The 22,099-nt window shown below is 38.5% G+C and overlaps 1 protein-coding gene across 15 annotated transcripts in view; it reads right to left on the bottom strand.

Annotated features, from left to right (window-relative positions):
- Window positions 1–22,099, bottom strand: part of SH3KBP1 (SH3 domain containing kinase binding protein 1) — a 229,699-nt gene that overhangs the window by 33,476 nt on the left and 174,124 nt on the right. For all 15 annotated transcript variants that reach the window (XM_065071807.1, XM_065071817.1, XM_065071781.1 and 12 more), the window contains one exon: window positions 3,407–3,508. In XM_065071807.1, the coding sequence (XP_064927879.1) occupies window positions 3,407–3,508 (102 nt within the window). The remainder of the gene's footprint in view (window positions 1–3,406; window positions 3,509–22,099) is intronic.

Below are 22,099 nucleotides of genomic sequence, written 5' to 3'. Positions count from 1 at the left end.
GTTATCAGAGTTTCAGGTGTCTGGTGAATTGAAACAAATTATTCTAACCAATTTGTACTATTCAGTTTCAACTTCTCTGTTATGACTATTTCCCTAACAGATCTGTAATGGTATGGCTCTGAAACATGACCACCAAATCAGTGGCGGAACCATTTCTCTCCATCTACAGGCTAGGAGAGGAGTGGCTTTGTTTTCATGTTGATGTGTGTGTACACACACACACACACCATACTGGCATTCACCATATATATCTTGGACTGGACACAAAAACAAATAGAACACCATACTGGATCAAGTGATGTACCTTAACTCTCACTCTTACTAAATAAATAAATAAATACATGAATGAATAAATAAATAAATAAGAAAATAAGACCTAAGCAAAAATATTTGTTTTCTTCATTTGTCCATCCTTCCTTTGCTATGGATTGATCATAATCACTGCCACTACGCTTCTCGCTATGCAGCACTGTATATTTTCTTGTGTAGCCACCTATAACTTGATGTTTCCAGACATGTATAACTTCAGCCAATCATTTAGGGTTATATTTTCCATCAAACTCATGTTGACTTTTTTCACCCCTATTATTTTCTATAGATCTGCCAAATGGCTCACCTACTTTCAAGAAAGATCAACTGTTTTGTTCACTTGCAGTAATTAGTTCAGCCTTTCCCCTAGAACTCTCAAGTCTTACACTGAATGTTGACAGGGAGCAGGTTCTCTGTGAAGGTCGAGTGCTTGCTACTCACTGCTCCTGGGGATCTCTTTCAAATCTAGCAAACATATTCATCTCTGGAGAAAAAAAACTACCAATTTTGTGCAGACTGAGTAAGCCTAACAGCTTAAATCTCTGAAGTTACCACCCCACCACCTCCTAACCAGATGACCTCGTGTCATCAACCTGAGAAATCTGTGGCCAAGAACTCAGAAGCTCAGAAAAATCTTCTCTAGCCTGACTGCCATGGGCCATTGTCCGTGTCCATGTCCTTACACTCTCAGAGACACTTCTGCAAGAATTTAGGCAACAGGGTTCAAGTTTCAAATGCAGAAAAGTGAAGAAGAGTGTGGAAAAGAAAGAAGAAAGGGACAATTAATGTTTTGTGATAGCAATTGCGAGTTTGGGTGATAACAGTTGCAGAGTGAAATAGTTGGTGCTGAGGATCCAACAGCAGAATATAAACTTTTAGGGTTTTATTCTGGAGTGGTGTGAGACCGAGCCCACTGACTGTTCATACGTCAGTAGTTGGAATATATGAGGTGTGCTCCTTTATCACATCTTTTGGGTTAGTTCTCATCTGAAAGGAGTCTAGTGCATGTCCCCTGAGACCTGTCTTCAAGGTAAACCAAAGCACAGCAAGTGCAGATGGACAAGTGAGAGTTTCACTGCAAATCCCACTCCTGATCGAAACTACAACACTAATGCACATAAACACAAAGGAGAAAGGATCCCATGGTTCATCAGACAAAGTGGCTTCAACTGGAAGCTGATGATAGAAATATATTGTTTCAAAAAGGCAGACAAAGATCGGTAAGGAGGCAGCATGAAGGAGCCTTAGGATTGCTGAGGAAAACATGGAGAAGCAAGGAGGAATTACAAGAGTCTGTGGCTGGATGAGATAATGGAGAAGGTGATGGAGACAGACTAGAAATGAAGCCAACAGAAAGGAAACCAAGACAAGAGAACAAAACTAACGACCCGGGACAAAGAGTGAGTGGAGAGCGGGAAACAAGCTGGAGAAAAAAATTTGGTGTAGGGATAGAAAGTAAATCCAGATGGTTATTTAGACTCAGGTAGTGAGCTCAGGGGAAAATCCTGTAATTGAGACCACCTCAGAGGTGCAGACTGGGACTGGGCAGTGAATATAAAAGGCCTGGGACAAACAGCTATGCGTGAAGAAGAATCAGGATTGGAAAACTGAGGACTGAAAAGGAGATGGGAAAAGATCCCAAGCTTTTGTTCAACAAGCAGAAAACTACTGCAACAAATACTTTCAGACCATGGGACGGAATCCAAGGTTTCTGGATCACATCAGAAAATACCTGACAAAACCACTGGAAAAGTATCCATTTGCTTCCTTTTAGCACTTACTCAAACAAAGACAGTCTATAGTCCTACCAGTTACGTACTCATGTGGCCAAATCTGTGCCATTTAAAAAATTAATAAAATTTTATTCTCCACGTTTACAGCAAACCTAGCTGCAATTTCTAAGTGTCTGAAAATTTAATTTATTCTACAAGTCATACTCATCATACTCTAAAGAAAAAAACACTTGAAGTGTTATAATTTATAAGTTCAAAAAGACTGAATAAATTTCACCACCAAAAAATATGTAAGAGTAAAGATCTTTTTCTTCTATAGTAGGCTTACTATGTCTCAAGGTTTATGATTTCTGCCTCTTTTGGAAAACACCTTCTTTTATTATTAGGCCTAAAGCCAGGATATCCACTCTGCAATGGAACTACATTTTCATGTCCTACAGGTTTTGATGCTCTTCTACCTTCATTTTCAATAATTATCATGTTAGCTTCTGCGATTTGTTTAATAGTTGCTTTATTAAGCTTTCCAGGTTATTTAATTTTTGCCTCCGGCATCCAATTTTATTGCCAAAGATTGAAGCTGAGTGTCAGTAAGTCTTGGTTTTATCATAGAAGGCTTACACTGTGAAACACTCATCAAAAGCCTGACTGCAAGCTCGTAATATCCCACTGATGACTAAAAGGTTCCTAAAAATGGAATGGACTTTTGGGGGAAGTAATCCACTATTTTATTCCAGGAAGCTGCAGGATTTCTAAATATTGTCTGGCAAATAACAATGTCATCTCTTTCAAATAAAAGGAAGCTGAAAAAGTTTCTGCATAGATTTTACACCTTCTTTTTAATAATTCTGAGAGAGGTAAAGAAACATGCCTCTGAGATATCAAAGGCTCACATTGCCTTTCAAACCTCACAGTTAAAATTTCACCCTTTTCATTCTGGAAAAGTGCTTGACTGTTGTCAGTCAGCATGCAGGTGTTATGCTAACTCTTCATATTCCAGCACAAAAATAATGAAGAAGAGCTAACAATGCTGGTCATAGCTGCATCACCTGCCTCAGCAATTACCTTGGGACCCCCAATCCCTCTCTCTCTCTCAAACCTAAGGATGCAGGACAGAGAGCAACGTAGAGGAGGCAGACTGACTGGATAGGCCAATCAAACCCTTCAAAGAAACTCCATAAGATGACTTTGAGTGCCACATGTTCTCTTCATAGATGCTTTGTAACCCAGAAATTTGTTTCTTTTAATGTTTTTTTGTTACTAAGTTAGAAGTAAAACTATTAAAATGACATACCCAAAAGATAACTTATTTCAACTCCACTTTCATTCTGTACCCTAAAGTGAAAATGAAAGAATACATTGCTTACCTCTTTTTCAAAATCAGAAGGAAGAAGCTTGACAAAGTTATCTGGAAACACACCTCTTCTGCCGTTCAGTTCTCCTTCCCACCAACCCACATCAATGCAATCCTATAAAACAGTAAAATAAAATGAAAACCATAATGTGCTTGTGTGCTGGAGTGCTCTTTTGTATGATGTCCTGTCTTTTTGCTAGAACATGGAAATTTACTGGAGTGCCAGGTTAACAGGGTAATCTACCAGGTAAATCTTCTGTAATTACCCCACATTACATTATAACAGAGAGCAGATAGGGAAGAACCATAAACATGCTGTAAGAGCTCAAGAGCTTGTCTGTGTCTAAAGCAAAACACTATTTCACCATTTGATCTATTAAACCAGTACGCATTTTGAGCACGTATGATACTACTTCTCTCTGACTTCATTTCAGAGAAAGACAATACCTTAATTAAACATCACGCATCCCAGAAGGTAACAAAGCTCCTTTATTTCCCGTACTTTCAATAAAAGCTTGACACATTAGAATTATTAAATTTCACCACAGGCCAATTAAGAAGGCATTATACACCTGATAAAGCATCACCTTTTTCTGCAGCAATTTTGAGCAGCATAGTGCACAGTGTGTAGCAATACAATGTACAGTGAATGCTTGCAATAAGTTAACTACTATATCAGTGAATCTAAATAATAAAAAAATGGTAGAGTTGTTTTGGTAATGAATAATTATAGTAACAGAAGCTGCAACCATTTTAGAATAGGTTAAAATTATTCCTTAAGCCCTGGATAGTAAGCTTCATATGTTCACTCATTTTTGTGTTTGCTAAAGAGAACACTTCCAGTTGAGATTTTCCACATTCTTCTTCTCTGAAAGCTGTAACTGAACCAATTCAGCTGTTTTGCAAAATACAATTACAGGAAAGTCACCCATTGTCTGCTCAGTCTTAAAACCATTTTCAGCCAATTTTAGCAGTTGGCTCGGCACCAGGCTGGCCAACCTTTCTATCCTCTCAAGCAGTAGCCCTAAATCTTCCTGTGGCTCAGAGCAATGCAATAAATATTACACATCTGAGGCATGAGGGAAAGGGAAATCCCACATTCAGTGCACGACAAAATGAACAGTACCTGACAAAAACTCACTAGGGTTCCCTCCATTCTATGAGAGCCAAGGCTAAACTAAGTTTGGTTTACAACTTGGATCCCACATCATCTGGCAACACCAGCCTTCAGTAATCACTGTGGCATCACTGCTTCCACAGCTACAGATCTGGACTGACCAAACTGTCTGCACCTGCCAGGTATATCCAGCCGTCCTGGCAGCAGAGCCACGATGGAACTGCTCAAGAGTTCAACATGTTGGATGTTCCTACTCTAATGTGTCTAATCCAGCCCTGTGGAAACTCATCCAAATTTAATGAAGCACTTTTGCTTTTCAAAAATCACATTTCAGAAGAGATAAGTAGAAATTTAGCAGCTGTGTTCTCTGAGTACATCGTGACACTGACGCAGGTCTAACAGTTCTAGCTTGGGGCATGGTCACTGTTCCATGCCACCCTCCAGTGAGGATTCTCTATCACTCACTGCTGCAGAAATTGAGTGGTTCTTTCCCTGCAAAGCCTTTATCTGGGCTGTGGAAATAAGCACCATGTACAAAGCTGGCTCATGACAACCATCTGTCTCTTCTTGCTTTTCAGTAAAGTGAGAGCCAAAAAGCTGTGCATCTGGAACACCAGAATACAGGGCCAAGAAGGAACAGAGGGGTATGGATATAATAAAAGTAGGCAAGAGCAGGCAGGTAGTTTAGGAATAAGGGAGAGGCAACAACACGCACTACTAGGTTTTCACAGAGAACAAAGCTAGAAAAATTGCACAGAAGCAAATGAAACAGGCCAAATACTACAAGCCTCTTACATGCTATGAAGATACCTCCCTCCAGAAACAGCACTGGATCAAGGGGTCCAGAACCTTAACATTCTTGTGGTGTGAGAAAATGAACTGCATGTCTTAACACTGTTTATCTACACAATTTGGTTATGAAGGCACACCTGATGTGCAGCACACATGAAAGCTCTAGGGTTAAAAATGTCACATGATCAAATTAGTCAGTGCTGTAGCCACACGTATAGGGGAACAAAATGTTAAATATTCATTAAAAGACAGATCTGGGGTTTTGGTTGATTGGTTTTTGTTTGTTTTTTTTTTTGCAAGATGAGTTTCTAAAACGAGTAGATTAAAATACAGCCACTCTGACCTTCATTTCACCAGCTGCCTAGGAACAATCATAGCGTGCCCTCACAATTTAGAAAAGTTTTCAAGATGAATGCTTACAAAGTGTCTGCACACTACAGAAGTATGAAGCGGAAAAAGTAAGAGGAAAAGAGTAGTTCTTTGTTTACAACAAGTAAATGGTAAATAGGGGAGAGGATCCACTGAAAAAAATCTGAACATGAATGGGCGATAAAAGATAGCGTGACAATACATACATGCAAAATAGCCTTATTGTTACATGAAATCATTTGTTTCAGCTGCTACAGGAGTAACAGAATAGTGCAAGTTAATGAGGTGTACTTAATACCAAAAGAAGTCTTAAAATGTTGTTCACAATGACTCTGCTTGTTGGTATTTTTTTCTGTAAGTTATAATGCATAAACACTGGATGATATTTGAGAGAAAACAGACTAGCATTAAAGAATGTTATTGCTTTTGTGTTTTGGGTGGGGTTTTTCTAGCTGTTTTTCTGTTCTAAGTTTTTTATTTAGCTTGTTTGGTCCACCTCATCTGAGATAGAATGCATGCTAACTATGCAAGCTAAACAGCCTGGTTTCTTCCATGATGTCTGGTTTGGGTGTTTAATTTTTTCTCCTCATATCTCAGTATTTTACTCTGATGTAATCTGTTCCTGATCTACAAATGCAGGCATTGAACAATCCTTTTGTTCTTTTTCTGGTTGTTTTCTGTCATGCTCAATCTGTGCTTTTCTCCTGCATTCTCCCTTTTCTTTAGCAGGGTGGCCTTCACAAAGGAGCTTACCTTTTCTAGACCTTCTCGGGAGTTATTTAGGAGGTATATACTGGTTCTGTTAGACTGTCAGGTCATTATTAGTGAGCAGGGCAGATTCTTGACTAGCTGATGTTTCCAAATTATGCACTGAGTGAATACAGGGCTCCATGAAGGACTGAAATCATCAGCTAGTCAGGCATGGCATGGGCAGGCACTGTGCGGGATATTGCTCTTAATGCAGAACCAGTACCCCTCACTCCTGATGTGAAGGCGCCCTCCCACATGGCTCTGTCTACTTGTGCAGCCTAATAATCAGTGCACTCAACTGTTCCATCACATGGCGTGTTTTATAATGCCCCCCACCCCCTCCACTGCTAATTTGAAATTGCCAAAACATTTATGACCCAATTTAGATTTTGAAAAATATTAAGAGTTCAAGTGCCCAGAGAGGAAATGCTTTTGCTTTGACTGAGAGCACAGCTTAGTGCTAGCTAATAATCCTGACTAAACAACACACAACATCACACATATTCTCTTAGGTTGGATTTTTTAATGCTCTCAGGAAACAAAAATCTTACTCCTACTTCTTCATTTTGTTAACATACATCAACTTTGTATAATCTGCTTTTTTTAAAAGCTCATTTGTTTTCATATAGATGTTGTTTGTGTTACACATTCATTAATCCCAAACAGCTGCAGGTTTGCATTTTTCTCCTCTCCAGCTTGTCACTCAGGCTTATGCAGACAATCTCTACACTGCTTTTTCATACAGTAAGTAAATCCTTAGGCAGTTTCTCTTTAATTTTCTCATTTACTTTATTTGCCAGAAGAGGTTTTTGTGTCACTGAGCAAAAGGATGGAAAGAGATCTCAGAAATTAAAAGCTACAGATGAGATCCAGTGAAGAATCTCAGCAGTTTTGCCCTCCTGCTACCCACAACTGCAGGCTCGCTGTGCCTCGACAACCTCTGGGAGGCCATGTATGATGCTGGCAGCTGGTACATCTTCATCATGAGACAGACCATCATCCAAGGATACTCGAGTTACAGCTGCAAAAGCTGCCTCAATTACCAACAAACGACAGAGGTATGAAGCACAATCAAGGCAACATGATTAAAACAATGCGGCTGCCTGTGAACACTGACCAAAAGCTGCTCCAGTACTTCTGCATCCCCATCAGCCATACGATCCTAAACATATTGTCTTTTTTAATATAACTTCATGTGTTCAAGGTCAGCAAAATGGCTGTAAATTCAAAATACAAAATTTATAGAAAAATAGCTGTCAAGCTATTACAATCCAGTATCAATATTCCAAAATTTATTAACAAACCAAGCGGATCTCTGCTTTATCTCCATGTTATCCTGCCAGACTCATAACAACGTAAACAAACAAAAATCAGACACTGAAATATCTCAATAGCTTTATTAAAAACATGTATTTCAATTACTAAAAATGCATTTTACTTTAAAGGAAAAAAAAAAGGAAAAAAATTACAAAACTGAAAGACACACCAAAAAAGTAGAAATTGTGTTTGACAGATAGTAGAGTTCATGCAAATTAGGTGGTAGCTGAGCCAACATTTAGCTGCTGTAAAAATCAGCTCCTAGCCAAGCTCCACTCAGAGACTGTACTCACGTACTCACTGCAGTGACAGTGCAATCAAATACCTTAGAGAAATCCACTGCGAGCTCACATTGCCAAGCCTGTTTTCATTGTTCAGGCAGAGGCTGATTCATGAAAGAGAAAACGAAAATCTAGAGGGAAAGTTTAGCATTTTCTCACTGAAACACAAATCTTGGCTTTATCCTCATTGCCAGAGAAATAATTTTGTTCTAAAATCTTGTCTCTGATGCATTCAATTCAAATGACTTTTTAGAAAATGAAGTAAGGGGAGGGAGGAGATGCAAAATGAAAGGAGGATTGAATAGCTCTTCTATGGCAGAATCAACATCCACTCTAATTCCAAGCTCATTAGATTCAAAAGAAGTTATAATAAACTCAATACATTGGATTTATTAGCGACATTAATTTTGTGATAAGTATTAGGGTAAAGAATTGGACAAAACATAGTGATGAGAAAAACAAAGATGTTGAGGAAGTTTTACCTAAGTCAGAAAAATAATATAAGAGGAAAAGGTAAACATGGGAGAAATGGCAACTACCAGAAAACCAGAATACAACCACCTTTTGTCAACATGTTGCCAACAATTTTAAGGGTATATGCAGATGGACTAAAAAACACCAGTCCCCTTCTTGATGTGAAGAATAAGAGAGAGAGAACTATTCTTCATGTAATTAGAAGTGAGACATTCAAGCTGTAGAAAAAATTGTAAGAGGGAATCATCTGCAGAAAACAGACTGCCCCCCCCACCCCCCCCAAGGGAATATTAAAACAACAGAAAAGAAGAAAAAAAAAAATATAAACCCCAAGCCAATGATAAGAAAGATAAGAACAGAGCTCCACTCTGAAACTTATTTCTGTGGTGACTATAAAAGGGGGAGAGGGGGAATAGAGATGCCTGACTAGAGAGACCAGTCAAAAGCTGTGCAAAGATATTTTAACATACAGGCAAAGAAATTTTCCATTTGGAGCACCAGATTTTTCAGATTGTTACTGAATGTAACTGAATACATAATAGAAAATACATAAGTAGAGTTGACAGCATAAGATCATGGCTTAGTCTCCTTTTAGCAGCTGCAGTGACACTGTAGTCATTCTCATACTGGCTAAGAAAAGCCATAAAAGACTGGAGTCATGCTTCCTCCTCTTCTGGGTGAAAGAATCACAACATTGCTTGATCTCTTACACACAAAGTATCCTATATTAACAGTTTTGCTTAGGAGAAACTACTGCTCTTGTATTAGAAGAAAACCCATGCTGTTCCTTCCCTCAGTGCTCTCAATGCAACCGTAAAAAAGCAGAAGCCATTAGAGATTGAACAAAAAGCCCCAGCATAAGGCACCTTATACTATGTACTCTTACAAATACTCTACTCACTACACAGAAGCAGCTGTGCCTTGCCAGACTCTGCTGACAAGAGGCTAGCCCTAGTTATCTTCCCAGATCAGGAGTACAGCTGGTCGCAAGACAAGGACACAAAACTCCCCTCCGTCAAACGCCATCGCTGGTTCTCTTTGGTGGTAGAAATGATGACAATGGAGGTTAATAAGACAGAGCTGACAGTCCCCCACTAACTTGATCTTCACTTTACTAGCTGATACCACATTCAGGACCATGAAAATAAAAGATTCCAGTTCATATCTGGCAGGTGACACATTTCTTTCATAGAATCATTTTGGTTAGAAAAGACTGTTAATTTTATCAAGTCCAACTATTAACTTAGCACTGCCGGGTCTACCTCTAAACCACGTCCCTAAGAACCTCATCTATACATCTTTTAAACATCTCCAGGAATGGTGAGACTCAACTGCTTCCCTGTGCAGCCTGTTCCAATGCTTCACAACCCTTTCAGTGACGGAGTTTTTCCTAATATCCAATCTGAACCTCCCATGGTGCAACTTGAGGCCATTTTCTCTCATCCTATCACTTGCTACTTAGGCGAAGAGACCAACCCCCTCCATGCTACAACCTCCTTTCAGGTAGTTGCAGACAGCAATCAGGTCTCCCCTTGGCCTCCTTTTCTCCAGGCCGAACAGCCCCAGTTCCCTCAGCCGCTCCTCATCAGACTTGTGCTCCAGGCCCCTTTTCTGAACTCTCTCCAGCACCTCAATGTCTTTCCTGTAGTGAGAGGCCCAAAACTGAACACAGTATCTGACGTGTGGCCTCACCAGACAATGACAGATTGCCCTGTCAAGCAAACATGACTGAAGTCTTACCCCCTGGAAAGGCTCAGAGCTTCACAGCCTCTCCCTCTGCTCCAAGTAGGCAGGAATTTTGTATATCCCAAAGACAGAGGGGGTTTTATTTCATATAAAGCTCTCTCTCTTAAAAACCAGGCTTGGTTATTACAGACAGGTTTATTTCTAACCCTCCCTGCTACTTACACTTGGCCCAAGCCAGATGAAAGGATCACAAAGGCGGGCAAAACTTTCTCTGAAAATGTTCTGGTTGTGAACGTATTTACAATAAAAAACTCACAATGTGGATTTTGCTCATTATTTTGCTAAGAGTCAATAAAGCATCAATGACAGACATGTGCCAATCTATGTTTTATTCCAACTACTAGGCATTATTTTACTTTTGTTTCTTTTGTTTAGTTTCCTTTTTTTTTTCCTTCTTTTCTTTTTTCTCAAGTTACCAATGGGAGAGTTATTGTGTGCTATGAAACTAGGCTTAATCACTTAAGTAACAACCAGTAGCTACTTGGCTCTCTGTTCAGTTATCATTCTAATTTTTCTCTTGTCTGTGTTCAGAAGCCCACCCACTGGACTTGTATCTAGCTCATCACTGAAGGTGGCTGCAAATGCCCTCAGGATTGCTCATCCAGCATCAGCAGCTGTCTGATACTCACTGGGAACCTACCAACAGCTGAGCAACTTCTGCAGCTTTACCAAAACACATGGACACCTGAGAGCATCTGAGCAAGGCTGGTAAGGGCTGCCTAAATAACCTCTTCAGCCACTCCACAAAGTACAGTGCCACCGCACCTGGCAGTGCATGGGGGGCATAATAAAGGGTTGCAAGAGTCACAGAAACAAGTTTTATGGCCAGGCAAGTATCCACTGCTTCAGCTATGTTTTCCATTTATTTTAGGGGCAAAGATGTTTCCTGTCTTTTCCTCCAAAGCAACCAGGCCTCCAAGGCGGCACCTGCTCCCTCATCCCTTGCTGCCTTTGGAAGGACTGACCATTTCAGGCACTTCCACAGTGCAGGTTCACCTCTGCCCTCCCTATCCTAACTTCCAAACTGCCCCTAGCAAAACAGAAGGCTTTTCTTGGTAAAAGTAAATGAGACATTTTTGCTGTTCCCCAAGGTCCCAAAACAAATAATGAGCTATGTATTTATTTTTTCTCTTTCCTGTCTGTGACTCTAACTGCAGCTGTGTGAACCCTTGAAGAAATACATCTGAAAAAGGCCAAACTTCTAATCTGTAAATAGGACTTCTGTTTTTCCGATGGAGCTGATCACTGCGCAAGCTAGTCCTCTGACCAGGCTGCTACTTTGTAATACTGTTAAAATATGAAGCCATGGTTCAGATATCAACCCATCACTGCTCAATTTTCAGCTTTTCTGATTAAAAGTTTTTGATACAGAAACATTTCATCATACACATTTCATCATTATAGCTAGGATAGAAAGCAATGCCAAGAACAAGGACAAGCAGGACCTCAGGAAAGGCAGCTGCAAAGCACTTACTGTGGTATGCGTACTCTTGGAGTGCTCACACAAGTAGTTTTCTGCTCATACCAGTAGCTGTACTTGCATGCATAATCATCATTTATGGAGATCTAAAAAAACTTGCCTATGAGAATTATCTTTCTAATTTAAGATATATAGATTACTAAGCTTAAAATATGAAACCGCAAGCTAAATTTACAAAGTAAACCCCAAACTATTCAAAATATTGAGATACACCATAATGGTGCAGGGTTTGAAAAAGTGAAATTTTAATGGTAGGATATCACAGTTTCACAGCAATCTCCACTAGAATACACAGTTCCTTGCATAATTAAAAAAAATAAAAAAAAAAATCTCAGCAGTTGGCAGTTGTATTCATCAAATGTCTGTTTTACTTTCGCACTTGTAAAGTTGGTTCTGATCACGAATGTTGAGCTGGTAAAATCGCATTATTCAGAAAGCCATGAATACCTCTTACACTTGCACTGACAGCTTTCATGTGTCAGCTCTGCTAGGCTGGCAGCTGCGCATTAAATTACTACTTCCCTCATTGTAAGCATCCCTCCAGCAGTTTTTCCCCATCTGATAGCCCACCTCAGAATTTAAGGAAAAACAGACCAGTTTTGATGTGGACAAAAAGTGTCTACAGCACTTCCCAAGACATCACCCATACACACACAGATATATGTAACATATAAAGGCTTCTGAATTTGAGAATTTAAGGCCTCATAGAAAAACAAATCCGAAGGACAAGCACTCTGCCATCCAGCTCAGCCACACAGGGCACCCCAGAGGCAGCACCGCCCGTGTCTGGCCTCAACTGCAGTGCTGGGGCCAAGAGGTCCCAATTCTCACAAACACTGGAGAAGGTCACAGGACAGGCTCTGTGATTTTTAAAGCTGGTGCATGACCTCACTAGGCAAAACCAATAATGTGAAGGAAAATTTCTACTTTTTTTTGTTACCCTGTTATTGAATAACTGCCTTGATTTAAATATATGGTCAGATGTCAAAGACCAGCGTTATTTTAGTAACTCTGAAATGAACTAAATAAAACCTGAGCTCACATTGCATCAGATCTTCATCGATACAACCTTGTCACTGGGTGGAAACAACAAAATAATGTTAAAACTGGGTAAAAAAAAGCTGTTTAATAATATTCAAGAATGTTTCTTTAACATTTCTTGCTACATTCAATATCATCATGCTGAAACCAAGACATATCGTTCTCAATATCCAATTTTATAAGTCAGAAAATAATTGATTTTAGAGTCTTCATAAATTCTCATAAAACTTTGTAAAATACCTATGAATGAAGGAAAGCGTATCTTCAGAGGCCTACTTTACACCCACCTTGTGCTACCTACAACTGTATTCTAAATGATCAAGCTTTATTACTTATTAAGATCAGTTACTGGGATTGAGACCTTACAGTAGAGTGCCAAATTTGTTCAATGCTTTTGAAGAAAATGGCTATGATTTAAAGCATCTGGTTACTAATCAAGTACTCCCCAGCAGAAACATCATTTTAAAATCTGGCAATAAGGCAGAACGAATCGTTCAACAACTACCGAATCCAAGATAATTTAGATAGAAAAGACAGGCCAAATGGTAATAAATTAGTCTTCAGAGACAGTCCTGGAGGACACCTGTTTTCCCTTTACATATATTTTCTTGCTAATACTCATAGATTATGAAATACTGGAAGAAAAGTATGAGAAGGAAAGCTCCCAGTCAGGCTCTGTTTGACCCCTAACTCCGTGATTTATCCTGCTCGGGTCCTCAGCCTGTTTCCCAGAAGCTCATTCCTGCACGGATCTTTCCCAGTTCCTGTTAGCTCTTGTGCCCAAGACATAGGGAACCTTACATCCGATAACAACAGCTGCATCTTTTAAAGTTTAAGAAGTCAAACAGGTAAATTTTTCTTCATCCATAAACTCCAGGGCTCTACTAAGAATTTACTGTATCAACATTGTATGGAAGGACACAGGAGAGACCATCAAAAATTAGACATTATTTCAGCTGTGGTCACACTACTCTCCCCAGCCAGTGTCATTCACTGGACAGCACAAACAGAAGACACCTCTACAGAAGATGTAGTCTATTCAAGAACTGGCTCAGGTTATTGGGCCCTGCAAAAAAATCTGGCTGAGAATAATGAATGACCTGTAATACCCAGGAAATTAGAGGATCTAGCAGACATATTTTGTCTGTTAAATCTGTTTCAGGCTAGATATAAACTTTTGACTTTACACTCTGTGACTAAATAGTTTAATCAGTAATGAACCTGAAATGCTTTGATGAAATATTTGTACAAACAGGAAAAATTACATTGCTCATTGAACAAAACAATCTCTTCTGGGGATTCACTTCACTTGAAATGTTCAGTCAGCAGAATATCATGGAGAAATAAATATGTTCCACATCATAAAACCCTAGCACTCCAATACTGAAATTAAAACTAAACTAGCCAACACAAACACAAAAGGTGGTACCAGCAACAGACATAATTTATGCCTCTGATGAGCCAAGATACAATATTTACATAATTACATTTTTGAATTTAGAAATACTATAAAAAAAATAGAACAAAACATTTGAAGGATTATTTAATGCTATTACTACTTACATCACAGACATCTTAGGACCAGGGTCCTAATTACAATTACTAATTACTTGGCACTATATGTGCATTTTTACTTACCCTTTAAATATTTCTCCCTACCCTGAAAAGGTTGTACTTCAGATAACACCATCAAACCAGCAGGTGAATCCAACATTCAGGATGAAATAAGGATGAAGCTAAGCAGTGAGTCTAAACCCTGCATTGTGAGCAATAATCACAGTTTTCCAGATGCCTCGGCATTTCAGTGGTATCTTTTGTAAGCACAAGGCAGAAAAAAATTCTTTCCTTTTTTATCTTAAAATATGTCAACTTTCTAGATTAGCTTGGCGGTATTAAATGTACTTACAAATAAACCTCACTCTTTTAAAATGATGCAAATCTTGAAGCATTGCATGCATGGGGGATACTGCCACTTCACCTACACAGCTTGGCATGAATTTCCATTTGTCAAAATTCAAATTTGGGACTTCCCAGGAACAACCGAATCCCCTCCTCTGATGGCACTACTGTAGCATTGCAATCAGTGATAGCAAGAAAAGGAAAAGAGAACTTCAGTGCATACTTTAAAGAAGAATATCATAAATATACTAAGAAGAAGAACGTTCAAGTGCTGGCTGCTCCCTTCCTCCCTGTACTAATCTCTGGCTTGACAGTTTATTTAAGCACTCAGCTCAAACATCAGTGTTTCAGTAATGTTTCTAAAGATACCAGTGAAATGTAGGTTGCACCTGGTACCTTATTAAATGTATTGTCAGGCTTTATCTCTACACAGACCTTACTTAATGCCCTATTGCTAATTAGAGCAGCCAAAAAACGCTGCAAGATATGAATAAATGTTAAAAATTATGTATAAACATTTAAAAGTCTTAGCCGAGGACAAGGTTCAGACAAGAAGAAAAATGAGACGACACTTACTCACAGTCTGTTTTCCCTGTAACTTACTGAGTGTACCAAATTATTTTAGAGAATTAACATATTTATTTATTTGATCAGCAGCGTCCCCACAAGTTTTATATAGCTGCTCTATACCACTCATCTGAGGAAACACTAACGCTTCTATGCAACGACACAGGTTTTACCCCATGCACCTGCCACACACATTAGTAGAATGCCAAAAGGGTCTCATTCTCAGGACGTACTCCGGTTACCATCCTGCACAGCACCGTTGCTTGAAACCCAGCAAAAGTCCAAACTTTCTTATTCCCATTAGGTCAAGACCTTCAAAGATTCAGATTAGGGAAAAGTGACCCCACCGCTAAGCCAGTCTCTCAGCAGGTTGCTGACTGCAGGGGCAACCCTGCTCCTCCTGTCACCCTTTCCGACTCACACGCCCTGTCGTGTCCTGTGGTCAAAGGTGCCAGATGCCAGACAAGAGGGCAGATGCAGAATCATCCTTTTCAGCAGCCACCTGCCATCAGTCATGTAAAACTGCACCCTCGGCATGCACACTTCACAAAATAATTTATTGTAAGAACTTGGCAAATTTGGTATGAGCAGGTTTCTCAATCAGCTAAATAGGCGGGATGTCCTGGGGGAAAAACTGGTGCTGAGCGCAACGCAGGAGGCAAGGATCACAGAAAGCAGATTAGGCGCAGCTATTAGGTCTGGCAAAAGCTATGTTGAATAATTCATGGTTATCTCAGGAGAGAAAAGGGCACGCACCCAAGACCTTCTCTCTGAGGGAAATACCTATTTATTTCCAAAGGCAATCAGTAAGTGCCTTTATTACTTACATGCTACTCTTTAAACACAAAACATCATAAAAGCTTTCTTAAAGCTGGACATTATTTGATGTTTACTTAATGTATTCCTTTCAGTTTCTTTACGCAAGATTGCTGCAGAAGTTACAAATACTCAAAATATCTTGTATTAAAACACCAAATAGGGACATCTGTGTGACTAAATATTTAGTGCCAACAAAAATCCACTGTGTTGTTCTGACAGAAAGACATTTTTATGTTTTATTAAACCAGACTGTTTAAACCTGCATAACCTAATTTTTGTACTGTTATAGTTAAAAATGATAAAAGCTTTTAGCTGTCAATCAAGCAAAACCAAAATTACCTGAATGACTATCATGAAATATGACTTCTTCCCTTCTTTTGAAAGAGACAACCTTAAACGACCATACTTCTGCTTTGAAATTTTCTGTTTTCTTGGCCAATTAGCTTTATTTTTAACAATGCCAAATATTATCACACCTTTTTTTTAATCATAGAGTGAAAAATACTGAAGATTTCATCTTAATATGGAAGAATGAGTGATACTATTTACATATTTGCTCATACTGAAAGAAAACCTGGAAGTCTTCTTCTAATTCCTCTACATATTTGTGTAACCAAGGGCTGCAAAATATGCACGTGCTGTTTGTAATTAAAAGCGTACAGAAAAATTTAGCAATGAAGAAAAATCCCACAGAAACAAATGCAGGTAACAGACAGGTTTCTACCCTAATGACACCACAACCTACAGAAATGTTCAATTAAGTATCAGTTTGTGTGTTCCTCTAGCACATCATCCAGTTCCTGCTCCTTCCCCTGCTCACGGCCTCAACTCACTGGCAAGATTTCTGTATGTTGCACTTACTATTGTAATTTCATCCCTTTAGGAGCCTCCTGCATCCGTTAGAGCAGCTGTTTTCCTTCACAGCCCTACCCAGCTGAGTTCACCTTGGCAATCGCTCAGCTAAAGAAAGTGTTCTGGACAATTACCTCCTGCACCAGGATGAGCATTTAAAGATGTCATAAGAGAGAAAAAGAGAACTGTTCTGGTGAAAGGCCCATACTTGGGTAACTGTCTATAAATAGAGTGAGGGTGAAATTAAGTGCCTAACAACTACTTTAAGAATTGGAAAATACTAAGCACTTCACATATGGACAGATTCCACACTCTACCATGGACAAACACACAGAGCAGTTACTGCAAAAGTGTAACGTGACATTATGAAAGAGACTATCAAGACTGAATCTCACTTCATTGTTTCATTTTGCCCTTCTACTTGCCTGTACTTAACTAGTCTGTCTTATCAGTTGATTGCATGTGCTTTGGGGCAGGGAGTCACTAAATGCACAGCATTTTGAACCACAAAACTTGCAAATCTCATAGTAAACTAAATTATTAACAATAATAGCAAAAGCAACTACTATCTCCGCAAAACCTGATTGGCATTATGTTTATTTTTAGAAGCTACGTTTATGGTTCCTTTTTCCCCAACACAGAATTAAACACTACAAAACAGATTGCCATTAAATATCTGGATTATCATTAAATATCTAGACCGGATAATTTGTCGTGTAAGTTCTTCGCTAGTGACAGGCATTAGTCTGTTGTGTCTTTCATGATACCAATGCATCAGCTTTCCCAGCACTATTTGTAAAGCATCAGCAAGATTTTGGGAGGCTGTACACCACTGTCACTTTCTTTTCCACCTCATTAATCCTTCAGACAGTTTTGATGAATCCACAAGGAGGTTGGACACCCTCTGTGACACTTGCATCCTCATGAAAGCTCTTTTGCAAAGTCAGAAAGGACCCCCTGTTATGTTCATCCATCACTTCAGTGCAACATGCTCTTACCCTAATGCCAGTACTCCCCTGTTAGCCTGCAGCAGGAGAAGAAAGGCTTTACAGTCCAGGCAGGTGGAGCCTGAGGGACAGCCAGGTTGGATATGCAGAACAAGGCACAAGTCTATCGTTCCAGCTAATATATTGACACCTATTAATTCCAAATTCTTGTAAATTCAAATTTAGCAGAACTGCCACTGTCATTGCTCTCCACTATTCCTACTCCAATAATAAGGGTTGAGGTGAGGATACTCCTCTATTACTGTCAGCTTTTCAAATTTGCAATGATTTTTGAAGTAGTTAATTTTATTTATCCAGACCATTTTCATTCCTGGAAACGAAGTGGGCTTTATGGCCTAAAGCTCAGGTAGACTGATGCATTGCAATGAGATCTTTCACACTCTTGCAGTAAAACTGCTTTCAAATGAATGCACAGCTGCCAGTATATGCTTGATGTATTTGCTTTGAAATTATTACACTATTACCATTGATTCCTCACGCAAGTCATTTTCTGTATGCAAGTGAAATCCCACAGGATCCTATGCATTTTGTCAGAATTTATTAGAGCTACTAAGAAATTTGTAGTGTTTGCATAAAGAGTCTTTATTAACTCCAGAAAGTAGCCTACGGTAGCCAAGTCTAAAAGTGCTGGAACAAAAAATTCTAAAAGATTCTCTAGATGACAGTCAAAAATATTATGTGAATCTTCTGTTGCTTGAAAGTGACTCTATTTTACTACAAATACAATCTCCAAAATCAATATATGAGCACGATAAAACACCTGTTTGCCACTCTCTTTCAGCCGCATAGTGCAGTCACTACCAGTGTTCTTATCCTTCCCCAGAAGCTGTCAGAAAGATTTCCAAGACACTAAAAATTACCTAAGGAACACAAATGTTTGACAATACAAAGAATAACCAACATGGTCAGTATCATGTCCTCTTGTCATTTGTATATTTTCTGTTTATGAATGTATCTTATCATCAAATTGCACAACAATCACCTAAACTGTACAAGTAAAATTACTGTATTTTGCTTTTTGTTCTCTTTCTTCCAGAGGTGTATTTTTCTTAGACCTCTTTTGCAAAGCAAAGGTACCACGTCTACTGTTTTATTGCCTTGAAGATCGAGTTTTTACCTTCCGTTACAATTCTGAGCAGTATTTTCTGGTCATTTATCTTTAAGTATTTTGCATGAAGGAATTAAAGGACTATCCTTTGTCCACTTTAATTTCCAGTGATTAATAAATAAAACCTTTTCAATGTATCTAACAAGGATATTTGCATCACTGGAGAAAAGGAGGAGAGGAAAAACCTTTTCCAGAAATTTTTGGAATACATTTATGGGAAGTTAGTTTCTGCTTTTCTTCTAGTCTTTTCAGTAAATTTTAACCTATGAGAAAAGAACTGTTACTACCATATGTTTGGACTCTATCTCATCGTGTATCGTTATGATTTAGAGCTATGCAGTTCATCAAAAAATGACTCAATATGCTCTTTCATCTGCAATTATTTTCAGGTATCATTGTTTTATAATGCCATCCTTCCCCTTCTATCTCTCAAAATACATATCATTCTGACCAGTAAATGATTAGCCTCCACTGACTCACTCAGTGTTTAACTAAAATTTATCATCACATTCTCCAAGTGACTAGGGAGGTCACTTACGATTGAGCAAATATTTTCAAAGTATTCTTTGACTATTTCATAAAAAAACTCAGATATTCAAATTCCCTTATCACAGAGACTTAGAGGAGAGGTCTAATCAATTTTTGTTTCAAGATCTCAACATCCAACAAAACAGAATGAGAGCCTGAAACAGATTCTCCAAAGGCCACAAACAAAACAACAAAAAAATTGCTTTCTTCTTTATATTAGATAGATATTTGATGAACTTGACAAAGGGACTTTTATATCTAATTTAGATGAAAAAAAAGAGAGAGAAATCTAATATAATCTTATCTCTTTTATCTTCATGGGCACTGTTAAAATGGTGATTTTGAATTCTGCTTTTACTGATACCACTCTCCTTTGTAATTCTTTCCATAAAATAAAGTTTTAGCATTTTAAGATTAATACAGACTAAAGCTTTCTCACACACATATTCTCAGGTGTGCATGCACAAATACACAGGCTGTCCTAGTAACTTACCATTTAGCTCATTTAAGTCATTCCCATTCCTCTGAGCCCCTATCAAGTGATATCAAGTGATCTCATCTTCATGCTTTTAAGATTCTTGTAATGCATTTTGCGTTATTTTTCTTTCCCATTCTTGTGTCACTCACTCATTACTTCAGTCACCTTCACACATTCTCACTAATGCTGTTGTTTTCAATTAAATGCAAATTCAGTACAAGCTAAAATTGTGAGTCTTCAATATTCCTATAGATCTGACTGTGAAAACAGATTAGCCTAGCGAGGGGCTTTTCATACTGAGAATTCATATCACATTTAGTGATTTCGACAAAATGTATTATTTTATGTTAATACATCTGTGGTTGCAGGAAGTAGTACAACACCCATCTCTTTCTTTAAAAGTAACAATCTTCTCTCCTTGGGTCTAGATAATTGGGAAGAATAAATTTTGTCTGATGCTCTCTAGCACAGCAAGTAAACCCTGCAAAACAATCTCTTGCAAAGAGATTAAAAGAAATTCTGTAATCTGATAGCAAAGCAAAATTATGGTAATAGTTTCTGAAGTACTCCATATGTTTCTATTTAACTCCTCTTAGTCAGTATGGACCACCAGCTGGTTTTGGAAAGGACTCTAAGCACAGTGATTTGAATTCCAGGTAAAAGGCAAATCTCTAGGAGAAGCCGTCAGTGGGCAGAAAGGTAAGGCTGACTTCATTATTGCTGATTGAAAGAAAAATTACAATACACAGCTGCTTAAGAAGATTCAGACGAAAATGAAATTACTAAATTCCATGGTAGAGCATGGAGGAGTCCCCACTCTTTTCAGAACTCTACAGTAAGGACCCTGACTCCACATCATTTGAATTTTATTTCTCGAACTATGTGGTAAAAACAGATGAAAAAACGCCACAAGTCTGACTGCAATGAAGTCTGCAAACCACAAAAGGATCTGCAAAGTGACTGCATGTTAAGCACTGATTCTTCAGTATCTCAGATTAGTTCAGACACAGCACAAAAAAGCAAATGCCAAGCCTTTCTGCATTGAGATTCCTCACTTTCTAGAGGCACGGTTTTATGTAACTGTTCATAGACGTGTGACATACCACAGGAAAAAAAGAAGAAAACTGAATAAAATGTCTGCAGTGCTTTGATACCATCAGGCTGAAGAGTAGAAGGACAGGCAGAAATACTAGAGAATAGACTGACAAACTTCTCACTGCATCATTGGGAAAACTGATCAATTCAATCAAATCACCAGTTCAGTAACTATAAAAGACAAACAACCTTCCAGTGTGGGAGCAGAGGCAGCAGGAAGAAGACAATGGGAAAAAGCAAGAAGAACAGAGCTCCACCTGGAGACACGTACACAATTTCTTTTTTAAATTTGTGGCTTCTCTTCCTACTAAATGTCTGATTATTTTTCCTTGGTTACATGTATATTCTTCAGGACAAAGAAGATGCCCTCTAGGACTGCAAATGGCTTAGCACACAGCAAACACTGGCACAGAAGTACCTCCCAAGGTTTTGGGTTTTTTCTGCCCCAGTGCCAAATTGCTCAAGTAACAATTTCTTATGAAACTTATCAGTTACAGAATTCTTTTTTTTACTTTCATATAAACACAAACAACAAAAGCACATCATTACAATTTACTTCCATCATGCCAAATCCACAGCCTTTTCTACTTTGTAGCTTTTTTTTCCCCAAATACTTATGTCCGGCAGTCAAAAACATTTAAACACACTGTAAAGTCTTTAAATAAGAGGAGGAAATTAAGTGCACTTAAACTATAATCCATTCTTTGTAACACAGCACATAGCTCTTCTAAAAGAAAACCAACTGTTTACTCACCATCTTACTGTATCATTTTTTGAGATTTAGTACAAATCTTGGCACTGGCTTTTCATTTCTGATCTTGAATCATTTCAAGTAATTTTAAATAAAAGAGCACAGATCTAAAATTATTTAATTTATTTTCTGTATTATCATCTTGTTCTGCTTTACCATAGTGTTAAGCATGGCTACATTTTAAATAAGTGTTTAGTTCATTAAGCTAATTTAGGCACTGTAACTCCATCTAACT

Source organism: Columba livia, chromosome 1, assembly GCF_036013475.1.
Source record: "Columba livia isolate bColLiv1 breed racing homer chromosome 1, bColLiv1.pat.W.v2, whole genome shotgun sequence".
Taxonomy (NCBI): Eukaryota; Metazoa; Chordata; class Aves; order Columbiformes; family Columbidae; genus Columba; species Columba livia.
The sequence above is the reverse complement of the archived record's forward strand: the minus strand, read 5'-3'. Positions and strand labels throughout refer to the sequence as shown.